Source organism: Aureobasidium melanogenum (genome assembly GCF_000721775.1).
Source record: "Aureobasidium melanogenum CBS 110374 unplaced genomic scaffold scaffold_11, whole genome shotgun sequence".
In the NCBI taxonomy this organism is placed as follows: Eukaryota; Fungi; Ascomycota; class Dothideomycetes; order Dothideales; family Saccotheciaceae; genus Aureobasidium; species Aureobasidium melanogenum.
In genome coordinates this window covers 753,228-778,534 of record NW_024470063.1, presented here as the reverse complement: position 1 = coordinate 778,534, position 25,307 = coordinate 753,228, and the positions used below count along the sequence as shown (strand labels likewise).

Here is a 25,307-nt window from a genome sequence, read left to right as displayed (position 1 = left end):
TAGAATCGATTCTGCGACTCAATAGTTTCGACGTCGCAGCCGTATGCGTGATGAAAACATGACTTTTGTATCAACGTCGCTCAGGTCATCTTCCTAGATCACTCGGCCGTACTCTTGTGTAGCTGATATGCTGTTTCGATGCCAATCGCGGTCAGACAGATTCAAGTCAAAAGGTTGATGTGTTCGCGAGATCAAAGGTGCCAAGTTCCAAGGATGAGATCTGGCAACATCGCACGGCCCCACCTTCCAACCTCACGTCTCCATGCTTGCTGACAACCTCTCTCTCTACTCAAGTACAGAGACCGAAGCAGCACATAGTATCATCACAATGGCGGAGCAGAAAGCACAAAAGTCCTCAGATATTGTCGTCGAAATTATCGATAGTGAACAAGACTTCGCGACAGCCTTCGCTATAATCTCAAGATGCTTCGGTCAACAGACCAAGGATGTTTTCTGGCAGGCTATGAACCCCGGCTGGAATACCCATGACGGGGCGACCGCTGGAAGAGACCGTATGATTAAGCGCTGGCAATCAATCACTGCGAACAAGTCCGGCGCGCCGAATACTGTGCATCTCAAAGCCACTGTACCTGACCCAGAAAATCCGGTTAAGCGCGTGATGGCCGGGATAGCCATCTGGGCACAACTGTCTATGGTCGATGGCATGGGTGACAAGCCATCGACTGATGTCAGCACTGCAGTGAATTTGGACGAACTTTACCCGGGCGACGCAACAGAACAGAGGTTTCTGCGTCAAGGCTTTGCCTCATTTGTCAGTCAGCGCGTAAAGACGCTCGAAGAAAAGGCAACGACTTCGTCGCCTGCGACTTTCAGTTTGGACCTTTGCGCTGTGGATCCAGACTTCCAGAGAAGAGGAATTGCTAACAAGCTGGTTGAATGGGGCTTGGAGGAAGCCAAGAATAGAGGAGGGCTAGAATCAACGACCGAAGGTTCTGCTATGGGAAGATTCGTGTATCAGAAACTGGGCTTCAAGCCTGTGGAAGAGGTCAACTACGTTGTGGACCCTGAGTTCAAGGATCGCAAGCTGCCTTCGAACTTATTCATGCGTACTGGACCGAGCACATGAACCCCCAACCACTACAAAGATCATGCACGCCGGGTTAATGACGGAAATCTAACTTCTCGACCGGTACGATGATTCATTCATTACGTTCCGATACTTCAGCTACATAAGAGAAGCCTAGTCGTTCAATACCTGAACAGTCTTTCCGCTCCTTCCCTTCTCAATTTTCTGTTCTTGAACTTGTAGAAGAACAACAGAGAAATACAACCTGCAGCTACAAAAAACAACAAACCAGCGTTGACCCAATGTCCTGTGGGATATCCCTTTTTCTTCTCATCAGCTTTATAAATCCAGACTCCGGTGATCTGGCCTGGTGCGCCAAAAGAGATGTTCAAGGCAATGGCTAGCCCAGCTGCAGCCGTGCTATGCAAGTTGGAAGACAACCAACCCAACAGAGGGGGGATACATGAGAAAGAGCCAGCGGCAGCGACAATCAAACAGCCATAGCGAGCATTGTATGCATCGGGAGGAAGTACAGCCGACGCTAGGAAACCGATCGCACCGATTGTTGCGAAAATGGCCGAATGCAAAGCGCGTCTGTTTCATGTCAGTCGTTGTGTCTTCGACAGCACAGGACCTCCCAACTTACGCATCGAAATGGTCAGCGGACCATGACACCAGAAGTGTCACTACATATGCAACCGCGTAGGGGGGCACGGTCATGAGCTGTGCAGTAAGGTCCTTGAAGCCCAGACCAGCTGTGATGGTAGGGGTGAAGAGGGACAAACTCGAGAAAGGTGTCGAAATACCAAAGTAGATGGCATAGTGGGCATAGAGTCTCCAATCGACGAGAGTAGTCTTGGCGTCCTGCCAGGTCATGCTCTTGCTGTTACCGTGCGAGCCTTCAAACTTCAGTCTCTCTGCTGCGAGAGCTTTTTCCTCGGGTGACAGCCATTTCACCGTCTCGGGGTAATCGGGCAAAAAGAACCATACAAGGGGTGCTGACAACAGAGATGGTAGTCCCTCAAGGATGAACAGCCAACGGAATGCGGAAAGGCTGCCGGTGCCGTTCATATGACCCACACCGTATGCGATGGCTCCTCCGAAAGCTCCTGCCAGAGTCGCTGATGCTAGGATGAAGGCAACTCGGATACTACGCTCGTCTGTACGATACCAAAACGCTGCAAGCCAGTTTCAGGGACTGTGTGATTTGATTGTGCATTTCGTCAACCACTTACTAAGGTAGTAGACGAGCCCAGGGAACAGACCCGCCTCGAATACTCCAAGCATAAATCTCAGAGCCGTGACTCCAGCGAAGTTGTGGACGCCACCCAAGCCCATGGTCATGACTGACCAAGACAACATCAAGAAAGCGATCCATTTGCTTGGGCTGAGGCGTTTGAGAAAGTAGTTGGATGGTACTTCGAAGACCATATAGGCGATGAGGAACACCATCAACGCAATAGTATACTGGTAGGCTGTCATGTGGGTCTCGGAAAGCAGATCATTGTGAGTCGAAGCATTTAAGACCTTGGCGTTACCAATGTTGGATCGGTCCAGATAGCACAAGAGGTATATGCCGCAAGAGATGGGTAGAATTCTCAGATCTTGTTTCCAGACGAGCTTTTTGTCCTCGGCAGAGCCTCCTCCAGTATAGGCTTGTCGTGAGCTGTCGGACTCGATATCATTGACGAACTCTGGCCCGATATCTTTCTCGTTCATGGTGGTCATCGTGAAGAGGATGTAAGGAGAGAGTGTCTGGGGTAAATCTGGGGAAGTTGGTGAACAGAGAGGCACGGCCTTATAGTCGAGCGGTGCTATGTTAACCAGAAGAGATGTTGAGGCATCGAGAAGAAAGCAACGAGACACGTCTTCGGTCGCCGGCCCCAACTACCGCTCCTGAAGGATGCAGATCAGACCAAATTGAGCACCCCCGCAGACCCCGCCATAGGACCCCACAGCCGAATCCTCTTCATATCTGTCCTATCGGCCCCGACCACCGCTTCTTACTCATCCACCATGCAAACTGCCAACTGCGATCGGTGTTATCACCGAAAGAGCAAATGCGACCGAGTTCAACCCTGTACATCATGTAGCAAAAGCGGGGCGCAATGTCACTATACCGATCGGGCCAGGGATAGGGCAATCCGCCCGGACGTCGTCAGTCGACTTGAGAGGCGTCTTGCTCAAGCCGAGAATCGAAACAAGTCTTTGGCAGCTGAATTGGCTAAGATCAGGTCGATCGGGCCACCCAGCAGCAATGATGATACTCCAAGTACTGTGTCTCAGCACTCGAGGCCAAACGACAACGCGAGCAGACGAAGTGATGTCGCGGCACAAGTTTCTATATTGTCTACCAATGCTGCTGGTGAGCGACAATATCTGGGTTCCACGAGCGGAGTGCTCTTCGCAGATCTTGTGAGAGCGAGCGTCGACGTCCCACACTCAAGACACCCATCACCACCATCTACGATACATACAGAGGACTCACCGGACACTTCTGAAGATGTCCGTGCTGAGATACCACGAGAGCTTCCTTCCAAAAGATTGGCACAAAAGCTGATACAAGCGTACCTTGATCACGACTTTCTCTGCTACCCTTTTCTCATACCCTCAGAGATCTATAAGATTCTGGACTGCCTGTACAGTGCTGGGCTTGCTAGTTTAACGTGTTACGAGCTTTTCGTGGTCGACATGCTATTCGCGATCAGTACAGCACAAGTCTCAAAGTATGACTGGAGACAGCTTCCGAGTGCTGAGAGCCACCATGCTCGAGCTATGTCTACTATAGGCGACGTCCTACGTCTTGGAGGGCTGCAGTCTCTACATGCCATTCTCTTGCTCTGTCAATACAGGACTGGTAGCTCTATACAGGACAACTCCGGGTCAATGTGGCTGCTAGTTGGCATAGCCGCTCGCATGTGCTTCGAGATGGGACTTCACAAAGAGTCAGCCTACCCTTTGACCGGACCTGGAGATGACGACACTACAGCGAAACGCTACGTATTACAAGAGTCAAAGAGAAGATCTTTTTGGAGTGTCCTTTGTATGGACAGAATCACTTCGCTTATCCTTGGTCGACCTTGTGCTATAAGGGACGACGATTTCGATCATGTTTGTCCCAACGAGGATGCCACGATATCCTTACCTTCAGATACTGATAGGCAGACATTGCCGTTTGTCTTCAAACACATCCTAACATATCGACTGCTCTGTGGACGAATAGTGGCCGCTCTTCACCGAAAGAAAAGCTCTGAAGTCTCAGAACAACATGTCTTACGCATAAGACAAGAACTTTGTGCAGATCTCGATGGATGGAAACACCATGTAGAACAGTTGCATCTCGAACAGACCTCACAAACATCCTCCTCTTGCCATTTGTCCATGGAGTGGTACAACCTGCTGTACTCTAATGCTATGCTCATACTGTGGCGCCCTTCACCACTCCTGCCAGACGTCTCACACGATGCAACATCTTTGCAATTCATATTCGAGTCAGCAAAACAAAGCATCACGATCTACGCAAGCCTTCACAAGTCGAGGAAGATCAACTACAGCTGGATCACTATACAGTCGGTATTTCTCGCTGGTCTTTCGTACGTCTACGCCTGCAGTCGACACTTTCGCTCGCGCTGGCGCAATCCGTCTCAACCATCTTTGCACAAAGATCCGACCACTATCGAAGTGGTCAACGATACTAGAGCCTGTTCAAACGTGCTGGTGGCTGTTTCCGAACGCTGGAATGCACTCAGAAATTGTCATGAAGTATTCGATAGACTGGCGGATGCTGTGTTGAGCGATGCGATAAAGCTTCAAACTGCTCAAGCGCAACAAATGGCTCAAGCCATGTTACCGCAACCTGTCAATGTCAACAACAGTACCTTTGGCAACGCTTTGATAACAGCACGAGGCTCGACCACGTTCTCACCTTTGGCTGTTGACACGGAATTCTTGCATTGCTTTGATGATTTACAGCAGCTTTACAACACGCAACAGATCGAGGATCCGATCATGGAGTTGAGTCAAGATTGGCTTGGTTATCTAGGAACTGGTAGCGATTTGGTTGAACCTACATATCAAATCTCAGGGTATTGAAGAGCTGGTTAATGGACAGATCTCACAAAAAGCATTTGTCTACCACGAAACTACTACCATCTTGGTATCTTGACTCAGATCGCGCCTTTCTGCAGAAACATGATTGGGACATCCACATACTTGCTACGCAAATACTCGCCCACACCTTTACCCAATCCATCTATACGAGCACTAGATGCGATGCCACCATCCAGGAAATCCATAATGCGGCTAGAAGGTTGTCAGTACTCGTTCTCCAACAGCAAATGTATATCGACATAAACTTACAAATGCACAGCAAGGATGTTAGGAAATTCGCATCTCTCAATCCTGTTTCCCGCATAGTCTTCCTGCAGCAATCCTTTAAACTTGTCGACTGTGAGTAAAGACTGTAGCCATGGATATTCATCGGCATGGCGGACGAAGAAGCCAACGTTCGAATTGTTTGCTTTGTCGCCTGAGCGCGCATGTACGATGCTGCCGAGCGGCCTACGCTCAGTAGGTCCAAAAGTGGCGAGATCAACAGGACTTTCTGTCTCTGACGAAGGCCTTTGGACAGGATAATGCTGTGTTTGCCCTGGTGGAGCAATCGAAATTCTCTTTCCGGCTACCACAGCTTCATGGTTGATGGCAGCTTGTGGGATTGTTGCTGGGAAGATTTCGTAGAACTGCTTCGGGTCCATAGTGCGGAAGTCGAGATTCATGTGGTAGCCGGGATAACTCTGCATGCGTAACGAATACAGCGGTATCTTGAATTTCTCGGCCGCGATGTCTTCCTTATTGCGTGCTTGGGCAAACACTCGCAACATCACGGTGCCTGCTTGTTGCGAAGACGGGTTCTCCACTTGAGTGCCATACAGTTCAGCGGAGAATTTTGAAAACTGGCTACCACTGAAAATATTTTGCAGTTGCTGTTTCATCATCTGTGCTTTTGCTTGTACGTCAAGACCATTGATGTAGTATGTTGTCTCTGCTTGCCAGCCTCCTGGTGCTGCAACCATGACTTTTGTAGTTGGAGGTGGTGGATAACCTTTGCAACCAGATACTAGGACATGATTTTCGCGGCTTGTGTTCTCTATTCGGATACTGGCGACATCTGCCACTACATCCGGGTTGAGATACATTTGTCCCTGTAGCTCATACAATAGCTGAGACGTGATATTGAATCGATTGATCACTCCATTCATAGAGTCTGGCTTGGTGATGTAGCAGGACCCGGACGGCGTGATCTCTGCTACTGGGAAGGCCAAGTCCACGAGATCTGGAAGAAATTGCTTGAAACCAGAGAAGTTTGCGCCTGTGGCGTAAGGTCCGCATTCAATGAGATGGCCTGCTATCAGTGCTCCGGCGAGCTGATCATAGGCTTGCTCAGACCAGCCATACCACCAAGCAGCAGCACCAATAACTGGTGAGGCATCTGTGACACGACCACAAATGATGATGTCGGCACCCTCTTTGAGCGCTGCAACAATACCCCAAGCACCTATATATGCCGCAGCACATGTGGGCTTGAGCTCAGGATCCCAGTTCTCCAGAAACTGTTCCTCATGGTCCAAGTGAGGGAAGTCAAGGATCTGCTCCCCCGACTTGCTTCGCTTCAGTAGATGACTCACGTCGTCTCCAAGTATTGTTGCTACTACTATATCATGGCCGCGGCTTTGGCAGAGCTCCTGGACCTTACGCGACAAAACAGGGGCATTCATTGCTCCAGCGTTAGTGATAATTTTGGTCTTCCTCTCCGCAATATCATCGATGCATTCGGTGAGTTGCCTGAGAAAGCCCACATCGTATCCAAGATGTGGATCTTCAGCCTTTTTGATCGACTCCCAGGCTATGTTCATCTCAGACAGCCTTTGACTCTACTTAGCAAGGGCATCTATTATGCAAATCCGGGACTCACCAGTCACCAGTAATGACATCGACGTCGGCCTCCCGTACCATGCGAGCCATGGCGTGCGGTGCATCTCCAGTTGCTCCGCTGCAGTTTCCGATCCTCAGGTTTCTTTCTGTAGGCATGTTGTCTTCGATTGTAATTCAAGTAATCGTTTTCCTTGAGAAGAACAAGACAGGTTCACATATTTACGAACGAACTTGCCGAGACGAGCCCAACAAGCGGCGATCCATCACTCCCGTGCATCTTCGAGTCCGAGAACTTTCCTGCGCTGCACAACGTTGGTATCACGCTTTTGGTCGCAAGATCATCAGTGGACAGCCGAAATGCCGGATGGAGTGAGGTAGCATCGGACGTCGGCGCCGAAAGCCTTCTGAATTCAGCCGCCGATGACACAGTGCGGAGACTCCACAACCGAGCAGACAAGGTGGCATATCTCTCTGCTCCGCTTCCAACTTCCAAGGTCAAGACATGCAGTCATCGGCTATCATGGACTCAGAATTGCCGACGGGATGTCTATCACAGCAAGAGTCGACTCACAGGTGGAGATGTTGCGACGTCGGTCGGCGGTCAAGCACAGGCTGCTTAGCCCGTCATGATCGTCCAGTATAAAATTACAGGATGCCTCGGGAAGAACTTGCGTCTTTGCCAGCGACATGAAGTTCTGTACCATCCTCGCCGCTCTAGGCGCTCTTTCAACCTCCAACGCGTTGCTCACGGTCAAGAACAATGACTGTACGACGTTCATTCGCAATCTCTCGTTCCCAGTCAACACCACAATCACGAATACAACCCATCACCAACCTCACACTGTCAATGTTACCAATGGAGCTCAGAATATCTATAACAAATATGCATTCTGCGAAGTTGATGGCATAATCTCGTACGGCAAAAATTTATCTCTGCACTTTTCAGTCTACCTGCCAGATGCGTTGTCCTATAATGGTCGCTTCATAGCTGTCGGAAATGGCGGTATGGCTGGAACATTAGATACAGTAGCTCTAATGCAGCAACTGAATTCTGGCTTTGCGTCTGCTGCTGGCGACGCAGGTCATCTTGCCAGTCTAAATAATGCGGGTTCTGGAGCTCCTGACACTTACCTACCCTACTTGCACAATGCAGACGAAGTACAAGCGTGGATTCACAATGCCATCTCCCTCTTCGTGCCATCGGCAAAAGACATCATCAAAGCTTACTACAACAAAGCAGCAGAATATAGCTACTACATAGGTTGCTCGACTGGAGGAGCACAAGGCTTTGCTTTGGCTCAATATCATCCTGAGCTTTTCGATGGAATCATTGCTGGGTGTCCTGGGAACTGGTACTCACATCTTGCGCTCTCCTTCCTGTGGAATGCACAGCATGCAATTGTGAATACATCATCCTATCTCTCGCAGGCGGTGCTGAACTTTACTGGTCAAGCAGTGCTTGAAGCCTGCGATGCCAACGATGGTGTCAGAGATGGAGTGATCGAAAACCCTCTGGACTGTGACTTTTCTATTGACTCGTTGGCTTGCAATGCCACCACAGTCTCTCTCAGCAACAGCAGCATATCCTGTCTCACGACTGATCAAATCACCGCTGCAAAAGCTATCTACGCAGGCCCCAAGAACGCACAAACCGGAGAAGCGTTATATCCGGGTTTCGCCCATGGCTCAGAGATCCAATGGATACTTCAAGAGGGCGATCTCGCTGATGCCTTCTCCATCCCGATTCTGCAAAACCTGGTCTACGACAATCTGACTTACGACGCAAGCACCTTCAATTGGGCAAGTGACGTGACCACCCTCAACGCCAACGCAGGAGCCAAAATCGACGCTATAAGCACCAACTTGACTGCTTTCCGCAACAGAGGCGGCAAGCTCCTGGTCTACCAAGGCTGGTCAGATCCACTCAACGCACAACTCTGGCCACTACAACATTACGAAGACGTGCAGTCGTTTTTCGGCACCGACATCTCGGACTTTTATAATGTGTTCATGGTGCCTGGGGGTGGACATTGCGGTGCTGCGAGCTTCTACCCTCAGGTGCCTGCGACGTATCATACTGTTCCTGCATTGGTGAATTGGGTGGAGAGAGGGCAGAAGCCGGAGGAAGTGTTGACTACTGATCCAGCGGATGGAGACACAAGGAGTAGGAAGCTGTGTGCTTGGCCGAAGATAGCCGCGTATGTGCAAGGTGATGTCGATGATTGGACGTCATATGTTTGTGAATAAGTTCACAGCCAAGTCTACCAACGTACGAGTGATGGCTAGATAAGTCCTATCTAGGAAATGCTGAGACTGCTGGGAGCGTCTGAAATTGCCAAGCCAACCCTCCACAAAAGAACTGTGATGGACATGGGTGAAGACCGAATAAACATACATACAAGATATTAAGTGGTTCAAAGCGAGTGATACTACACTGAGATCGGGACCAACGACGCTAAGGGAATTCGCTGTCATCTATCTCCTCGACCCTTCTCTGGTGAAACCATGAATCGATAGAGGGCAGAACCGTAACTTGACCTGAATCTACTCTACCTGTATCTGATCTTCCAAAAAACGCAATGTACTCGCTCGGGAAGTGAGACGTAGGCTCGCAAGCATAGGGGGGCCCGGAACTTTGGAAACCGATGCTCGGTGTGCTGCTGAGAATCCACTTGATGGGTGGTAGAGTTCCTTGCTGACCAAAATCCTGTTCGTCTAGCCTTAGTCTTTTGTGCCCTCCTGCTGTGTCTTGCAAATCTGTAGTAAGGGACAGGCGGCGTTTGAAAGCCATGGGCGCGGGATCGCCGTGGCCAGGTCCGCCATGCATCTCCTGTGGCTTATTGGGTTGGACAAGCGGTGGGAGGTATTGACCATGATGACCTGGAGCCAACTCAAAGTCTTGTGCATGACGACATTCCGGATATGTATTTCTCTGCTGTGCGCTGTACAATCGTTCCAACATTTCCTGGCACTCAGATTCGTCGGAAGTCGAGCTGACCTCGTCTGTATTTGAGTCGGCTGCATCTGAAATTCGACTAGAGTCGCTCGAAGGCACTTGTCGCCCGTCAGGTCCGTCTGGAGGTGAGCCACCTTCGTCAGTATTCGAGTCGACTTCATGTGAAAATGAATCGCGCCAGGGATTTGGGCATCTCAAGAGCTTTGTCCGGACACGAATCTCGCCCTGTGGCGACCATTTGAGTGTATCCAACCATTTGTGGTTATCTTGATATCTGTGTCGTTCAACAAGGGCACCGCGAGCTACTATACACTCTTCCTGGGGGCTCATTTCTGGCCATTCGCCCATACTGAAACGTTCCTGCCAATTTTCATCATCGCGGCCATAAGAAACGTTTTCGTCGCTCCCAAGAGGACATGCAGGATGGGCGCCTAAGACAGAAGACTTTGGACGTAACCAGGATAGGTGGTGAAATGGTGTGTATTTGCTTGCATAGGTGCTCGGCTTTTGTGGGTGTCGTCTCATCCAATCTCGACACCAGTCGTTGCGTAGCAGTGCTCGCCTTACCGCACAATAGAGAAGATCTTGTCCCATCGTGTCAACGCGAGCCTCGGTCGTATACTGTAAAAGTCGGCACAAATCGTATTCCGCGTCATCGAGATCTGTTGTGACGAGCTGAACCTGATCATCGAGATCGAGTTGTCCAAGATGCATGGTACTGTCTTTGGCCTTACGCTCAAGGAGTATATCGAGCGTTTGAGCAATGTCCAAAGGCGCAATGATGCTAACGAATTTTTCGAGCATGCATTCGAAGATGTAACTTCTTATGTTGCCCTTGAATTTCCGCATAGCTCCACGAGACCATAGCAAACGCAGTTTTGCCCAACTGTCTGTATGTGACCTTTGAGCACAGTCTGTGAAGTCTTTTTCGCTCAACAATATAGTGTATTGGCTTTGATCAAGGAAGCATTCTAACGTAGCCTGTAGAACCGATCAATATTGGCCTTAGTGTGCTGAAGACAACATACACAAGTGCCGTCTATCATAACCCATTCAAATGGGCGAGTGTAACCTTCTGCTACTTCTTGTTGAGGGTCAAGACCGGCTTCAAGAAGTAAGCGCTGTATCGCAAAGAGATTATATAGAGGGCGATACTCCTTAGAGTCATGAAAGACGACTGCCTCTATTTCATGTTGCGTAGTATCCAAAATGCTGTACATATCCATCCTAATGCGCGATCAGCTCTCGATATGGTGATAGTGTACATTGCGCGCACTGACCTGGCTACCCTTTCAACGCTATCAAAAGTCTTACTGGGCACAATTTCACTCCCTAGCGGCTTTCCTTGGTCATTCACGTCTATGCCATGTTGAATAAGGTACCTAACCATATCGACTTGACCAAAAGCAATTGCATACTGGACATATTATCAACAAGGTCATTGTCACTCGTAAGGCGTTCGCGGCTTACAATCAGTAAACTCCGTCCCTCTGGATCGCGATCCCAGATTCTTGCGTTTCTTTCAGAAATCAGTTTCGTGAATGTGTCGTAGTTTCCTCGGATTATCGCTTGGAATATCGGATGGTTGTAGCTGATCTTTTCATGCATGATGATGGTAGCCGGCATGACTGTTGCGCCCTGACTACCATACAACTGCAGCAGATGTATCGATAGCAAGAATTCCTTGTACTGAGTTCGGCTAGCGGTGAAGGTGATCACAGATTCCAACGAGACATGCTTGCCATCCGCAGTTATGCGCTTTATGGTTTTCATCTCGAATGTGCCGTCGGCAATGCTCGAGCTGTCTTTGTAGGTTTCTGTGATCAAGGGACCTAAACCTTTTGCGGCGATGCGACGCTGGGCTATGTCACAAACGGTAAGCGGTGATTTTCAAAAAGGTTACATGTGATACTGACTCCTTTTGTTGACTTGTACAGAAGTGTTGATCTTGATCATGGCCGTGATTGTTTCCATGTCACCTTTTCGATGATGGCGAGAAATTCGAGGACCACGCCGTGCGTCTTTGGTGATAGCCTCTGAAATTTCGGCTCGGCTGAATGCAAGTTCGATGACCTCTGACATGCTTCTTTGCATACTATTTGCAAGCATCTCACTTTGTTCTTTAGGGGGATCCATGGTGGCATCGACTAGAGCTTTTACGCCGTTGATAACTCTCACCTCGTCTTCTGTTGAACGGTTAGTGGGCACTGTCATTATAAGAGCATCGTACATGATATTTGCCTGGATCTGGAAAACAAACGTCAATACTTTCTTCGTTGTTTCAAGTAAACACTAAAGCATCGAGGCTTACATACCCATGGAGCGAGCCAGCAACAAGTCAGGTGCTGCCTCAACCATCCTCTCCAACACTTCGCACACGATCTGAAAGTCTTCTTCGTTGGAGTTCCTAAACTTGTTCATTCCGAAATGATCACGCTCGAGGGACCATTTCTCCGTATTGTCGCTCACATCGAGGCAGCCTGAGCTCTCGCTAACCATGAATGCCTGCTAACATATCAGCTACAGCTCCTCTGAGCAGAAACTATTGACTAGCTCGATGCTTACATTTTTGCCTGCTTGACCTATGATCCTTCCAATATCGCAAGGCATTGTCTCGTAGAAGCATGCGACATGCGCTTTGTTCGGCTTGGACCTGATCTCTCCAAACTTGTCCACCAAAATGTGAAGCAGCTCGTTGCCTGGATCAAGGATCTTCAAAACCTCAGGTTGTACATGACCCTGGTCATACTTGCTCAAGGCAGCTTGCAGAATTTCGCTTTGGCTAATGCCTTCTGCACCGCGAAACGGCGTGCCCAAGAAGATCAAGCCAGTAATGGACTGAAATATGTTAGGCCACTTATCCGGGTCGTCACGAGCGTCAAGGATCGCCTATTATTCCCGATCAGTGATCTAGGTCACAAATGGATATAAGCCAAAGCAACGATTAGTAATCCTGACCTTCAGAACGACCAGTCCACCGAAACAGTGGGCGACGATAATAAGGGGTCGCTTTTGACATCTCTAGAGAGCCGTCTTAGTGTTGTCATCAACAACGAGAGAAGTGTGCCGTCTACCTCTGAAACTTTTCTCACCCGGCCAAGTGCCTGCAGGAATCGCTGCGCAACTTGCGATGTTTTCGTTTTTATGACTCGTGGTGCAACTGACGATGTTCCTTGCTCCGTGACTTCGGCTCCGTGCCAGGCGGACCGGTATCCATAGCGCATGATTCGTGCATTCGGAATTCTCGAAGGAAGCATATCATTATCGTGCAGCCAGTTGACATAGTTCTCAGGTCTGGTTACGTCGAGGTCGGCTCTGCGAAGCTTGCACCAGGTGTCGTCTGGATGTGCTCCGATGCCATGAATAGCAACGATGCTGTTTCGAAATCAGAATCGCTTTTATGGGGCGGCAAAGTGCTTGGATGCGACTTACTCGATGACTTGACCATTCCCTTCCGCTTCGACCTGCCTTGGTTCCCAGAGCACCCTGATGCCTGTGTCGTCCTCCGTCACCTCTCGAACCTGTTGCTATCGTTAGTGCTGCTCCGAGCATTTTGCCAGGGCACCGACCATTTGACAAGCGTTTGATCAAAGTTCGCTGATCGTATTACAGATGAAGGGAACGGAGAAGCGAGAATATGGAGGTCTGAGGGGAATGGGAAGGGCTCGAATGTTGAAGCACTATCTCTATCGGCGACCTTCGAACAGTGCCGTGTGAGTCCTCATGGAATCATTTTCAGCTCCTCGGGTGAATCTGCCCGCCCTTTACTTCTGCAAGGCTGAATATGCATCTAGTCTCGATAAAGTCGCCCGATTCGTTGCTCACCCGCAGAATGGCTGCAGGGTGGTGATATCTTTAGATGTATCATCTCCGGACAGATATTCCAGTCACCCGGGTAGCGATAGATATCAACATCGTCTTGAACAAGAATGATCTGATGGCTGATGATCATGAGGTAGAGCGAGAAAACTAATTTGCAACTCTTGTGCTCAATCACATTATCACGTCGAGGCTTTGTGTTGGGAATCTCTCCGACTGGAATAGCTAGAGGGCACAGACCGCCTTTTCTACCCCGCCCACGCCCGCCAACCACCTGGAGCTGAATTGGTCGGGCATCTTTGCCCAAAACGTGCTTCGACGACCCTTCACCAACCGGTCTGTGAAGATGGCTGCCACCTACAGCCTCCGGGCGGTGCAGCCAGCAAGATCTATTTCGATGTCGCGATAAGGTGCCACTCACGCTCTTGTGCGAGCACTCTTGTTCAACACTTCAGCAGCAGATCAGAGTAGTGAACAATCATCTTTCATCTAAACATGTCGATCGCGGATCACAATACACATTCTCAGGATTCTTTCTTGTCTTCACGTGTGGACAAAGTGATCAAAATCCAGAAAGCACGCACACCGCCACGTACAAAGACCCTGGCTAGCTACCACACCGTCAGTGAGCATAAAGAACTGGACTTGGCAGGACTGTTTAAAGTCACAGATCTCAGCTGCTCAGATGGCGTCGTGGTTGTGATAGAAAACATCGATCAATTTTGGATTGATAGACTGGTCTCTGATCTGGGTATCGACAACTCCTTTTTCGCCAGACACGCTTGCAATCCTTTAGTAACATCCACCATTTGGCACGCCATTTTCGGGAACACTGTAGCGGAGCAGAAGAAGCCGAGCGAAGGATCTTCTGATTCACATTCTTACTGGCATGTTGACGGGATTCGCAAACGAAACAGATATTCGCCCCCGAGTGCGGAGATTCTCTTCGATACAAACCATTTTCCTCGCATACTGAAAAGGTACGATGGATACGGTTGGCAAGCCAACACGCGTGTGTCCTATTACGTGAGACATGATTCGCCCCGACCATTGTGTAAGTGAAGTCTCCGAGACTCGATTGGTAGTCACTGGTGTCATCAGGCTGAATCCTCATAATAGGTCTGCTTCTCATCGATGGTCCATTAGCTCGATCGAGCACAGCTCCAGGAGAAGATCAAGCAGCAATGACGCTGCATCTGCCGCTTGCCGAAAACCGTGGTGGTCTAGTGATTCCAGATCTCTACGAAGATAACACTCACTCCCTCAACAGGTCACTGAAGCGCTTCCTCTCCCACGCCTGGCACTTTGAAGTAATCTTCGCACCGGGGAAGTGTTTGTCGCCCAAGACCTTCTTCCATCTATTGGTATCATCGTTGTTCGAAGAAAATCTGCGATTTCTTGATATAAAGATCAAAGGAATTGCTTTCAATGAGATCAGACGTCCGAATATACTGATCAACGATCGTCTTCATGACCTTCGACAAGCATTGGTTTCTCTGCAGGATCAGGTGGACATGACCAGGAAATGGTTGCCTCCATCTGTGCAACAAGACCTCGAGTCAATTCAACGGACGCTTGAGGACACCGCTCGCTCGAACGGTTCTGAAATTCACCAATTTGTGGGTTTCCCCAGTAAAGCTCTGCCAGAGATCTTCCAACGATGCACTCACCTTGAGGGTTTCTTGATGCAGTCGTTCCAACTCCTTGTCAGTTCGACAAGTGTCATGAATGCCGAAGTGGAAAGAGAGCGCTCGAACCGCAACCAAGCGCTGACACAGCTGGCTTTCTTGTACGTGCCACTGTCTTTCGTCACAGGAGTCTTTGGAATGAATATCAAGGAGATCAATGGGTCTCCGTTGTCTGTGTGGGTGGTAATTGTCACACTTATACTCACTGTAGTATGCACAGCCGCCATCTTCGTAATCGTTCGAGTATGGAAGAAATACTCGGATGAGCATAAAGATGAGTCGTCGCAGGGATTTCGATGAACGTCAGTGTTAAAGAATGATCTCATTGGAGCATATTCACTAGAGGTTAATGATACGACAAGAACTTTCGTCAGATAAGAAACAGGAGTACAGATTATGATTAAGACTGACCGATCAACGACGTTCACTAAGGCATTACACATCATGGAAATCCTAGAAACTATACATAACGCTACAGAAGAACATAGGATTCTTTTTTTTTTTTGATCTAGAAAAGCCGATCACAGACGTTAGCTTCACTGGGCACGCTTGGACCTGAGTATGCTGGAATGGGATTTATAGATAACTATTACTTGAATGCTCAACTGGCTGTATTGATACTCGTCATTAGAACGCGAGGAACTAACTAGGATTGGCGCCGGAAGCCGGGATGAATATAACACGGGCAAGAATTGTCTAACAAGCTAGCTTCGAGACTACGGTACTGTCTGCCCGGCTCGGCGTCAAACACATCCCACACCCAGGAAATCGTTCCGCTACGTTACAGCGTTTCGACTCCCGCCACTTGAAGGACAGGAGGTCCCCACCAAGTCAAAGGCGATATGGCACGGCTTAAAGATCAGTAGACATCGCAATTCCAATCTGTATCGGCTATATACAACATCCTACGTAGGGTGTCTGCCTGACATGCAAGCTCACGTCGATACGAATGACATCATGCGCTTTGTGCTAACACAAAGAAGGATTCTGATCGTTTTTGAGCATGACTTGTGAATCCTAGTGGCACCGATTGCGTTATTCCCATGATCTTGTTTCCGAGACAAGAATAAGTTGTTCCACTGCAGTATTTACCTGTTCTCCTCGATGCAACATGGCCGAACAACAAACGTATATGTTGAACCCAACCCCTCGCTCTGCAGAAGTTGGATCTTTTCTTGTACGACTAGCATTGTGTCCAGTCTTCGCGGTGCTCGGAATTGTGTTGTGGCTTGTCTATCCTTCTTCGCAGAATGGTACTTCGCAACCGGGTAATGGCACAACTCTTGTCAGCCTGCCTTCAGGTTCTATTTTTGATCATACACATCCCCAAGGATTAAATTCGACCGTGGCTATTCAGTATCTACCGATAAATCTGGAAGATCCCCTTGCTATCAGCTTAGTCTGCATCCTGGCTATTGCGACGGGGTTTGCCTATATCATCATCCAAGCACAAAGGGTGGATAAGACTCGCAAGCTGGAGTCCAGCAGCCGAGAGGACTATCACAATCGTTCTTGGAACACGTCCTTCTCACAAGAGATGCAGGAGGCATGCCGAGATGCAGGCCAAGCCGACAGAGTCATGGCTTTTTTAATCTTCAGTACGACCGGCCTCTTTTGTCTGGCCGCCTGGACCTCTCGAATCCTAGATGGAGCGTTTGGAAAGGCTGTGCCGCCCTCGAGAGAGCAATTAGAAGAACTCAGCGAAGGAATCGGCGGAAGTTTGGTGCTTGGCGCCCAAAGCTTGCCTTGGAACTACACACGAGAGGCTTGGGTATGTGGTTGGAAAGAGAGGGTTCTCGATCCTGCAGCAGCTAGCCAATTCAGCACTTCATGCACGAGGATTGTGAGTAGCCCATCCGATGATGTCCTCTGGTATCGTTTTGTGTTGCCATGCTGAGCGATTTTGCTGACACCATTCCGAATAGAGAGTGTCTTATTTCCTCGTCGGTGCAATATTGCTCGTCGTGCTGATATCACTTTCAACCACAGTACGACCAAGCCTTTTCGATCGTGAGCCATCAGCGACAGACCAGACCGTGTCCATTATCAGGCTCAGATGGAAGGATCTGATTCACATTTTTCTGATCATGAAGAATAAATCAGAGGAAGGTTTGAGTCAATGGCGAAACATCCGGCTGGGAGGTTGGACCGGTGTTGCCTCTGGTGGAGATTTAGATCTAGAGATCGAGGAATTGGGAAGAGACAGGCGACGAAAAGACATGTCGGATGACACAGACCGGGAGCACCTCGTCGCTGCTTAGTGTGCCTGAGACACCGCTGTATCTTCTGGTTCTACAGAACCTTTTACTAGGTTGTCTTGATAAGTAGGCCCGGAGTTATAGCAGTGCTCATCCAGGTAGCTATAATAGCACTTTTTTAGATAGCCTACATCAAAACCTAGTAGACTATACACCAGACTGAACAGCTGGGTAGCGAGGCTTATACAAGCCTGCGGTATGACCTGATTAGATCGTATCTAGGTGGCGTTGAAGACTTTGTAAATGACTGATACCGGTCCAGTACATAAGCATCAATTGCTCACCAGGTGAAAACTCACAAAGATGCAGGCATTACATTACTCAAATACCAATCAACCTATCCACCCTCCTCCTCACTTAAAAGCAGGAATAACCTTCTCCCCAACCAACCTCTCCAACGCCTCCTCAATACTCTCCCAAGTATCCTGATAGCCAGTCCACCCAGCTTTCCTAGCTTTACTCATACTAATTACCAAGTCAAAGTTTCTTCCAAGGACAAAGTTCAAGAACATCCATGTTGCATTGTCAAACGCAGATTTATCCAAGCCTTCGCGTTTAGAAAGGGTTTTCCACGCTTGCTTGACGTCGTCTCTTTGTGCCCATTTGCCGAGATCGATTTTGGCTTCGACGAGGGATTGTTTGAGGGCGGGAGTGTCGAGGAGACCAGCTTCGGCTGCAAATTCAGAAATCGGAGGGGTTTCTTCCAAGGGCATGACAAGTCCTTCATCACCAAAGTCATTCTTAAAGTCTTTATCCTCAAACATTTTCTCAGGAATCTTGCAGCCGAATTTTTTGGCGACTCTGGGCCAGAGGTTTTGCCAGGATTCGACGTCGCCGTTGACGACATTGAAGGCTTGGTTTGCGGCGCCAGGTGCAAAGGCTGCCCATGTGTTGAACTTAGCGTGCAAGGTTGAACAGGTCAAGCTATCGAACATGGTGTAAAAGTGAGGGGAACCTGGCCAGATTAGGGGTTGGTTGAGTTCCTTGCAGATGGATGCGTAGATGCCAATCGCAGAGACCAGGTTCATAAAGTTGCCTTTTGCTACGCCGACGACATCGTTGGGATAGGTTACTGTCCACTCCCAGTTGTTTTCCTCTGCTTCTCTCTTGAGGATCTCTTGTTGGCGGTAGTAGAAGTTTGAGGGATAAGAGGGGTTCTTGAGCCAGTGGTCGGATTCTTGCATTGGGTTTTTGGGGGCGCCAAAGTGTACGCCGTATTGTTTGCAGCCAGTGGTTAGGATGAAGCGCTTGATCTTCTTCGCTGCGCCGGTGAGCTTGAGGGCAGAGATGAAGTTTTGGAGCATGTCGCCATTGACTTTTGTTGCGTCGTCTTCGTCGTCTTGGGCGAGGTAGGCGGTGAAGAAGACGTATTCAGCATCAACATGTTCAAGTTCCTTTGCCATGTCCTCGGGGTTTCCTTGGAGGTCGAGATGAGTGTGCTTGACATTTGATGGGTAGTCTTCTTTCTTGCTGCGAGATAGAGCATATACTGTGGGCCATGTTTTGGTGTCCTTGCCAAGTTCAAAAACAATCTCGCGACCGAGAATGCCTGTGGTAATGGGTTCATTTTGTGTCCGATATATGTGGTGGTTGTAGTAGCTTACCAGTGGCACCGGTAACAATTGCGTTAGGCATGCTGAACAAGTGGTCTTTGTCTTATAGTGTTTTGTTTTGAGAGCAGGAAAGTGGACATTGAAGGTGTGATGGTTGAAATAGCACATGTCACAATTACCATTTTGTAAGCATGACGTAAGTTTATAGGTGGGGTGAATGATATAAGTATGAACTGATCAGCATCCTATATACGGTGAGACTCGTTTATGCAAATCAAACATGGTAAAAAGTCAGGATCTGTTGGATGAGTGCTCGAGCAAGCAAGCAGAAATTGGCTTCATGGTCGAGCGGGAGTGTTGTTGCACTCGTGAGACTGAGTCTATGCGATGCTGGTGCCTCGTTGGAGGATTCAGCTAGTGACTGTACTTGTGTGCCACGCATTTCTGGACCCGAAGGCCGTAGAATTGTGAGGAAGCGAATGTCCAAACGACTGTACGTCTCTCATGAGGGAGAAGTCTTGGGTGTGGCAGGACATGCCGGCGGTATGGACATGTTGCATCCAGAACAGCGCAGGTGGAGCAGATAGTAGTCGAGTGTGTTCTCGAGACAGAGCTTCTGGAATGTTGCGATCAAGAGAAGTCGAATGGGCGTGACTCATGGGTTCTTGTCGCGGCCGCGGGTTTGTGAGCGTAGCTCGTCCATGAAGTGTGACAAGAAGCCTTCCTTTGGAGATTGAGGCGGAGTGTCTGTTCTTCGTCTTGTAGTCTGCTCTCGTGCAGATTGATTCGAGGTAGAGTAATGCGATTGTGTAGTGTGTGTTGGGTCGGACTTCTCGAGCGGATTCTCAGGCTTCTTGCGACCAACCTGTGCCTGAATTTCGTCCCAGAAATGCTTCCCGAAACCTGGACCTTGTCCTGTACGATCTTGTCAGCAGGCGATGACTTGAACATGAGAATTCTGAGGGGCAACGGACTCTCGAGGTTTGTGCCGCCGTCGTCTCCTTCTAGAGGGCCGTGGCGTAGACGGTAAATACTCTTGTGAACTCGTCGAACACCCTGGTGGAATGTCTGACTCTCAAGTAGCTGAGAGTCTAGTGTCAGTCTTGTCTCAAGCGTGGTTCGGCGAGGGCGCATACTTTTTTCACTAGCCATGCCTGTACTGAGGTTAGCTGCTGAGTGGCGATGCAGGCTTTCACGGTGCTGTTGCTTACCTCTAGGACTGCTAACCACGGACCCATATTTACTATACAATCAAGTCTATAACAAGAGGTCGTGACGAGGAGCAGAGACTTGTTGGTCGTTGTTCAGAGAAGGAAGGAGCGTTTCAATGACGGCGACGGAGATAATGGACTTTTGGACGGACGTTCAGCTAAGAAGGAAGGAGCAACCGAGGCCCAAACTTGCGTTCGACTGCAGCATGCACCTGCCCACTTTGGAGCTGTAGCAACACGAACGACCTGACCATTCTGACTGAACTACTGGAACATTCTTGAGATATGTTTGCTCCTGCAAAATCTCAATCGAAGCAATGTCTACAGACAAGTATCAGTATCTCTCGGTAGCATATCAAAAATCCGAAACGGTCTCGGGAGAAGGGGCAGCCGATTGAGGGGCAGTTCCAGGTCTGTCATGGCCATGTCATGTTTCATGCTTTTGAGCCTCGAATCTCGCACAGCCCAATCCACACAATCTCATTGCACTTTCACTCACACGACCTACGCAATTTGTTCTTTCAGCATCGCTTCTGGTTCATTCCATTCACATCTCAGACGCGAACACGACTAGCTAACTCACTCCCTCCTCCGCCACGTTGGCTCCCCACACATCGCCCCGGCGCATTCGCCTACTTGATAAGCAACAAAAGTTCCTCGAAAGACGTTCTGCCAGCATCAGACGAGCCATGGCTACTCGTTCCGTTTCCAGCCAGTCGCTATCCGATCTACCTTCTTCGCTGCCACAATTCCTTCGTCAAGACCGTCCTACTCTCGTCAACAAGTTCAACTACCTCGAAAACCTACAGCGTGATCGCTTGACCGAGCAGTACGAGAATCCAGAGAAAGAGTCGGAATGGACCCGCTTGACCGGCGATCACATCGCCTACCGCAATCGCTACGTTAATGTCGAGCCTTTTGCAAACAACCGTGTCAAGTTGAATGTCGCTAAAGGCTTCAACGACTACATCAATGCCTCCCCTATCGTACTAGGCCCCCGCCACTACATTGCTACTCAGGGTCCCAAGAACACTTCGACTTCGCAGTTCTACCGCATGCTTGCCCAAGAATCTACTTCCAACACTCCTGCTGTTGTCGTCATGCTTACCCAGACACACGAGGCTGGCCGTGAAAAGTGTTTCAAGTACTTTCCTGACACTCAGGACACTCCCCTCGAGCTACACCCGGACCCTGATCTTGATGATGGTCAGTTTCATGTCACACAAGCCACATCCGCCATGTTCTAACGTCTGTTTCCCAGGTTTCGAAGGCAACGTCGAGCTTCTGTCATCTGAAGAGGACACTGCCTGCCGATGCACCATCCGCCACCTACGTCTCCGCTACACAGATACCCCAGCTAGAGAAGGAGAAGAACGCCAATGGAACGAAAAAGAAATCTATCACTTGCTCTTTGTTGGTTGGCCAGACTTCTCCGTCCCAGAAGGCGAAAATCGCAATGCTATGCTTAACCTCATCACAAAGTCTGCAACTCTGAACCTACCACCAGACGTGTCCAAATCCTCGTCATTCCCTCTCGAAGCAGCATCAGACCAAACCGCATCATCTACAGCAAGTCCACGCATCGTTCACTGCTCTGCTGGTGTTGGTAGATCAGGTACTTTCATTGCTCTGGACTTTCTGCTTGCTCATCTTAGACGCGGCAGTCTGGAATCCGTGCCTGATGACGTCGATCCTATCTTGGATACTGTCAACGCCATGAGGAAGCAACGTATGATGATGGTTCAGAGCGAAGCCCAGTTCCTCTTCCTCTACGAAGTTATGCGCCTCGCTTGGTTAGAGCAACATCGCGCCACTGACGCAGAGCCTTGAACAAGCACAAGAGTTGTCCGTACTTACAATTTTCAATGGAGCCGGCCAGCCGGGCTGTCCCAGTACCTGGTTTTTGATGATCGCTCTGCCTTTCAGCTGTCCGGATCAAGCACTTCACCTGCCAGAACGCTGTACATTGCTACGACGTATTCGACCGCAAAATGGCGAGCTCTGCAACTTCTGATGTATTCCTTCCGAGCTCCTCCTAACACTAATTTTTTCAGAGACGGATTAGACGTCCAGCAGGTATACCAAACAGATAGAATAGAAAACACAGAGGTTTCCAAAGCATTTACATGCTACACTGGGGTAAAGACAAGAGCTACAAACACTTTTACATGAAAGAACAAGAAGAGATGAATCATGAAACTTTGGAATGTGCATAAGATTTGCAGCAAAATAGAAAAATTCTCCTGTATCAAAAGAAATTGCTTATTCGATTCCTTTACCACTTTTGTTTCCTCTGTTGCTTCTACGTCTCAGACTTTGAACATTTCCATACGGCTTTTTGCTTTCTTGTGTGATGCTTTTGATTGCGTTTTGAACAGAGGACAGATGGACAGCAAAGCAAGGTTGTTCGAATGCAAAAAGATGTATTCGCATCATATGGTACGCAAATCCTCAGTCAAGAGAAGAAAGACCCAAAGTCGGCGCTCAAAACACAGCACCACCAATAATAAACACCCTTTCTTCTTCCCGTCTCACCCACTTGACAACCTCCTGCGCCGCTTTGGCCACAGCCTCTCTACTCGCGCCCGCCCCTGCAACGCAATAAAATTCATACTCTCTAGTTTCCCAACCCAGCGCGACTGCATCCCTCGCACAGGCATAGTGAACCTTGAGATGTGCTGTCTTATTATGGACCGCAGTGTGTAAAGCCGAGTATAGAGATACGAGGCGGCGATGGGGGACCAAGGAGGAGAAGTGCGGGTGGAACGAGGGAGTGAAGAATTGGACGTTAGGACGCGATTTGTAGATAAAGTGGAGAAGAGGGGAGGAAGGAAGGATAGAGGAGATGGAGGGGCGGCCGTGGCGGATGGAGGTGCTGAGGATGGACATGCTGCCGTTGGTGTTGAGTTGCTGTGTTGGGAGGAATGGTGTCAGTAATCTTGTGAAAGAAAGAGATAAGGGTAGAGGTGAGCAAAGAAACAAACTAACCTCGATCAAATCATCCCTCATCTGGCGTAATTCGTAAAAAGCCTCTTTGTCCGCGCTAATGAGGATAATAGCCAATTGATCATCATCTCTAGGCGAAGTCGAAGGCCGCGGCCTCTCTTCCGACACTTTTGCAGTATCCTGGCCAATGTCCAAGAAACTGACATACATGTAAAGGAAACCGGTATTGTTGAACCCAGGCAAACAAAGCGGAATCCAATTCTCGCCTCCTCCGGCTTTGACGCTGCCGGCTTCGAAGAGCATGTTGAAGATGAGTTGGAGGTCTCCTGGATGCAGAGAGTGTTTTCGTGGTCGCACTACACTGACTAGACGGCCACCCGCTACCATAAGACCGTAAAGTAGATTTGGTGATTTGACTTTGAGGAGAGTGTTGTTGATGACTTGGCGGTGTGATTTTCTGATCTTGAGACATTCGAGTGCGGAGAGCAGAGTTGGTAGAGAGCCTCTTGTGAATCCATCGGCTAGGGCTCCGAGTAGGACTTCTGTGCCTTGTAGTGGTCGTCGCAAATCTGTGGAAGGTCGGTTCGAGAACATGCGTTGCATGCTTGGTAAAGTCAACGTCGAAAGGATTTGCATATACAGAGATTCCAGCTGTGTTCTAAGCTGCAAATCACTCTCGCCGAGTCTGCTGATGGCTGCCAGGTTCAAATGGCCTTTGGACAAGATGACAAATCTTGCATTCCCAGTAGTAAAGCCGCGTAGATTGTCGTTCACGTCTTGATAGAACGAGATGAGGGTCTGCAGTATACCAATGTGATTGGCAATGACTTGATCATCACCGTGTCTACTCCAGATGGGTTTCCCCGCCGAGGACAGGATGAAGAAATGCTTTAGTTTCGAAGTCCACGAATTCATCAAAAACTCCTCATTCGTTCCGTTAGCTCTGAACTTCTCCAACTCGTCAAATTCATGATGCATGCGAAGGCTGAAAATATCGTCCTCATCAAAGACGTGATCCATCGGATTTTCCTTTTCCAGTTGTGCACTGAGAGATTTCCAAGCAGGGCTTGTAGGGAACGGGTCACCGAGTAGACTTTCCATCTCAGCGCCTGTTCCGAGCGTGTTTGTGAAGCTGCGGACACTGCTTGTTTCAGCTGCGTCACTGCCCACACGACTTCGAAACCGGTCCATGTTAGCATTACTCTGTTTCCTGGATACAGGTCTGCTGGCAGGAGCGAGATTGGGAGAGCCATGGTCTTGTAGGTTATTTGATGTATGGACATCAGTCAAGGAAACGGCAGTAGTTGGTCGTGCTTGTAGATTTGGTCGTGAGGCCATCCGTTTAGGCATCCTGATGGAACCTCCAGCGCCCCGTTCATCCAGTAAATCCAAATTTGACGGTCTGGGAGGTAGCGGCGGCCGGATCTCTTGTGAGTTTTCCATCACGTCTTCTCCATTTTGGTTATCTTTGGCGCCCCGAGATGTCGTCCGCGGCTGTGACGAGGCGGTGTCAGGAGCAGCCTCGTCTGCTACCGAAGCAGCATCCAAGGTCTTCTGGCTCGCATCATCGGACATGTCAGATCATATGTCGAGTTTGTGTCTTGATATGTTTCTTTTGAAAGACGTCGATACCAGATGTCGCACATCATAAGTCCATCACACGCGGCTGAAAATGTGGCTAGGGCTTGCGGTGGCTGTGCAACATCCTAAACAGACATGACAGGGTCACCATAATTACGACAGCTCAGAAACACTTTTTGTATGTATAAACTTTAATTCATTCTTGATTGTTTGACGTATATTATAGTGAGGCTCACGATCGATGAATACATGATAAGCCATGCGTTCGACTGCCAAATCAAGCATCTGTCACAGACTTGAGGGATGTCATACCTCCACTCAACTTTGAGCATCAAAA

The 25,307-nt window shown here is 49.1% G+C and overlaps 13 protein-coding genes across 13 annotated transcripts; 6 read left to right on the top strand and 7 right to left on the bottom strand.

Moving 5' to 3' along the window:
* Positions 1 to 328: 328 nt before the first annotated feature.
* Positions 329 to 1,087, top strand: M437DRAFT_49666 (uncharacterized protein; the record flags this gene model as incomplete). The annotated part of the gene is made up of 1 exon (XM_041021869.1): positions 329 to 1,087. One exon carries the CDS (start codon positions 329 to 331, stop codon positions 1,085 to 1,087), a length of 759 nt encoding a protein of 252 aa, XP_040879658.1.
* A 122-nt stretch (positions 1,088 to 1,209) lies between these two features.
* On the bottom strand, positions 1,210 to 2,755 carry M437DRAFT_75740 (putative MFS transporter; the record flags this gene model as incomplete). Its single annotated transcript, XM_041026474.1, has 3 exons — positions 1,210 to 1,621; positions 1,674 to 2,205; positions 2,263 to 2,755. The coding sequence occupies 3 exons, from the start codon at positions 2,753 to 2,755 to the stop codon at positions 1,210 to 1,212; spliced, it is 1,437 nt and encodes a 478-aa protein (XP_040879657.1).
* A 288-nt stretch (positions 2,756 to 3,043) lies between these two features.
* Positions 3,044 to 5,119, top strand: M437DRAFT_49144 (uncharacterized protein; the record flags this gene model as incomplete). Its single annotated transcript, XM_041021786.1, has 1 exon — positions 3,044 to 5,119. The coding sequence occupies one exon, from the start codon at positions 3,044 to 3,046 to the stop codon at positions 5,117 to 5,119; it is 2,076 nt and encodes a 691-aa protein (XP_040879656.1).
* A 74-nt stretch (positions 5,120 to 5,193) lies between these two features.
* On the bottom strand, positions 5,194 to 7,114 carry M437DRAFT_66486 (DUF1446-domain-containing protein; the record flags this gene model as incomplete). Its single annotated transcript, XM_041024760.1, has 3 exons — positions 5,194 to 5,329; positions 5,387 to 6,949; positions 6,999 to 7,114. The coding sequence occupies 3 exons, from the start codon at positions 7,112 to 7,114 to the stop codon at positions 5,194 to 5,196; spliced, it is 1,815 nt and encodes a 604-aa protein (XP_040879655.1).
* Positions 7,115 to 7,645: 531 nt separating this feature from the next.
* M437DRAFT_75737 (tannase and feruloyl esterase) lies at positions 7,646 to 9,205 on the top strand (the record flags this gene model as incomplete). Its single annotated transcript, XM_041026473.1, has 2 exons — positions 7,646 to 7,724; positions 7,758 to 9,205. 2 exons carry the CDS (start codon positions 7,646 to 7,648, stop codon positions 9,203 to 9,205), a joined length of 1,527 nt encoding a protein of 508 aa, XP_040879654.1.
* A 1,892-nt stretch (positions 9,206 to 11,097) lies between these two features.
* On the bottom strand, positions 11,098 to 12,128 carry M437DRAFT_49432 (uncharacterized protein; the record flags this gene model as incomplete). The annotated part of the gene is made up of 3 exons (XM_041021832.1): positions 11,098 to 11,309; positions 11,363 to 11,776; positions 11,831 to 12,128. The coding sequence occupies 3 exons, from the start codon at positions 12,126 to 12,128 to the stop codon at positions 11,098 to 11,100; spliced, it is 924 nt and encodes a 307-aa protein (XP_040879653.1).
* Positions 12,129 to 12,434: 306 nt separating this feature from the next.
* Positions 12,435 to 13,288, bottom strand: M437DRAFT_49471 (uncharacterized protein; the record flags this gene model as incomplete). The annotated part of the gene is made up of 3 exons (XM_041021843.1): positions 12,435 to 12,676; positions 12,857 to 12,935; positions 13,040 to 13,288. Coding segments are annotated over 3 exons (570 nt in total), but the record flags the coding sequence as incomplete, so codon positions are not given.
* Positions 13,289 to 14,228: 940 nt separating this feature from the next.
* Positions 14,229 to 15,721, top strand: M437DRAFT_66483 (uncharacterized protein; the record flags this gene model as incomplete). The annotated part of the gene is made up of 2 exons (XM_041024759.1): positions 14,229 to 14,787; positions 14,853 to 15,721. The coding sequence occupies 2 exons, from the start codon at positions 14,229 to 14,231 to the stop codon at positions 15,719 to 15,721; spliced, it is 1,428 nt and encodes a 475-aa protein (XP_040879651.1).
* Positions 15,722 to 16,532: 811 nt separating this feature from the next.
* On the top strand, positions 16,533 to 17,318 carry M437DRAFT_66482 (uncharacterized protein; the record flags this gene model as incomplete). Its single annotated transcript, XM_041024758.1, has 1 exon — positions 16,533 to 17,318. The coding sequence occupies one exon, from the start codon at positions 16,533 to 16,535 to the stop codon at positions 17,316 to 17,318; it is 786 nt and encodes a 261-aa protein (XP_040879650.1).
* A 714-nt stretch (positions 17,319 to 18,032) lies between these two features.
* On the bottom strand, positions 18,033 to 19,314 carry M437DRAFT_66481 (NAD dependent epimerase/dehydratase family protein; the record flags this gene model as incomplete). The annotated part of the gene is made up of 2 exons (XM_041024757.1): positions 18,033 to 19,228; positions 19,284 to 19,314. The coding sequence occupies 2 exons, from the start codon at positions 19,312 to 19,314 to the stop codon at positions 18,033 to 18,035; spliced, it is 1,227 nt and encodes a 408-aa protein (XP_040879649.1).
* Positions 19,315 to 19,887: 573 nt separating this feature from the next.
* M437DRAFT_84945 (uncharacterized protein) lies at positions 19,888 to 20,470 on the bottom strand (the record flags this gene model as incomplete). Its single annotated transcript, XM_041028193.1, has 4 exons — positions 19,888 to 20,147; positions 20,207 to 20,315; positions 20,369 to 20,386; positions 20,444 to 20,470. The coding sequence occupies 4 exons, from the start codon at positions 20,468 to 20,470 to the stop codon at positions 19,888 to 19,890; spliced, it is 414 nt and encodes a 137-aa protein (XP_040879648.1).
* A 704-nt stretch (positions 20,471 to 21,174) lies between these two features.
* M437DRAFT_15482 (receptor/non-receptor type protein-tyrosine phosphatase) lies at positions 21,175 to 22,267 on the top strand (the record flags this gene model as incomplete). Its single annotated transcript, XM_041018813.1, has 2 exons — positions 21,175 to 21,649; positions 21,705 to 22,267. Coding segments are annotated over 2 exons (1,038 nt in total), but the record flags the coding sequence as incomplete, so codon positions are not given.
* Positions 22,268 to 22,927: 660 nt separating this feature from the next.
* Positions 22,928 to 24,832, bottom strand: M437DRAFT_49268 (DUF254-domain-containing protein; the record flags this gene model as incomplete). Its single annotated transcript, XM_041021807.1, has 2 exons — positions 22,928 to 23,353; positions 23,432 to 24,832. 2 exons carry the CDS (start codon positions 24,830 to 24,832, stop codon positions 22,928 to 22,930), a joined length of 1,827 nt encoding a protein of 608 aa, XP_040879646.1.
* Positions 24,833 to 25,307: the final 475 nt, after the last annotated feature.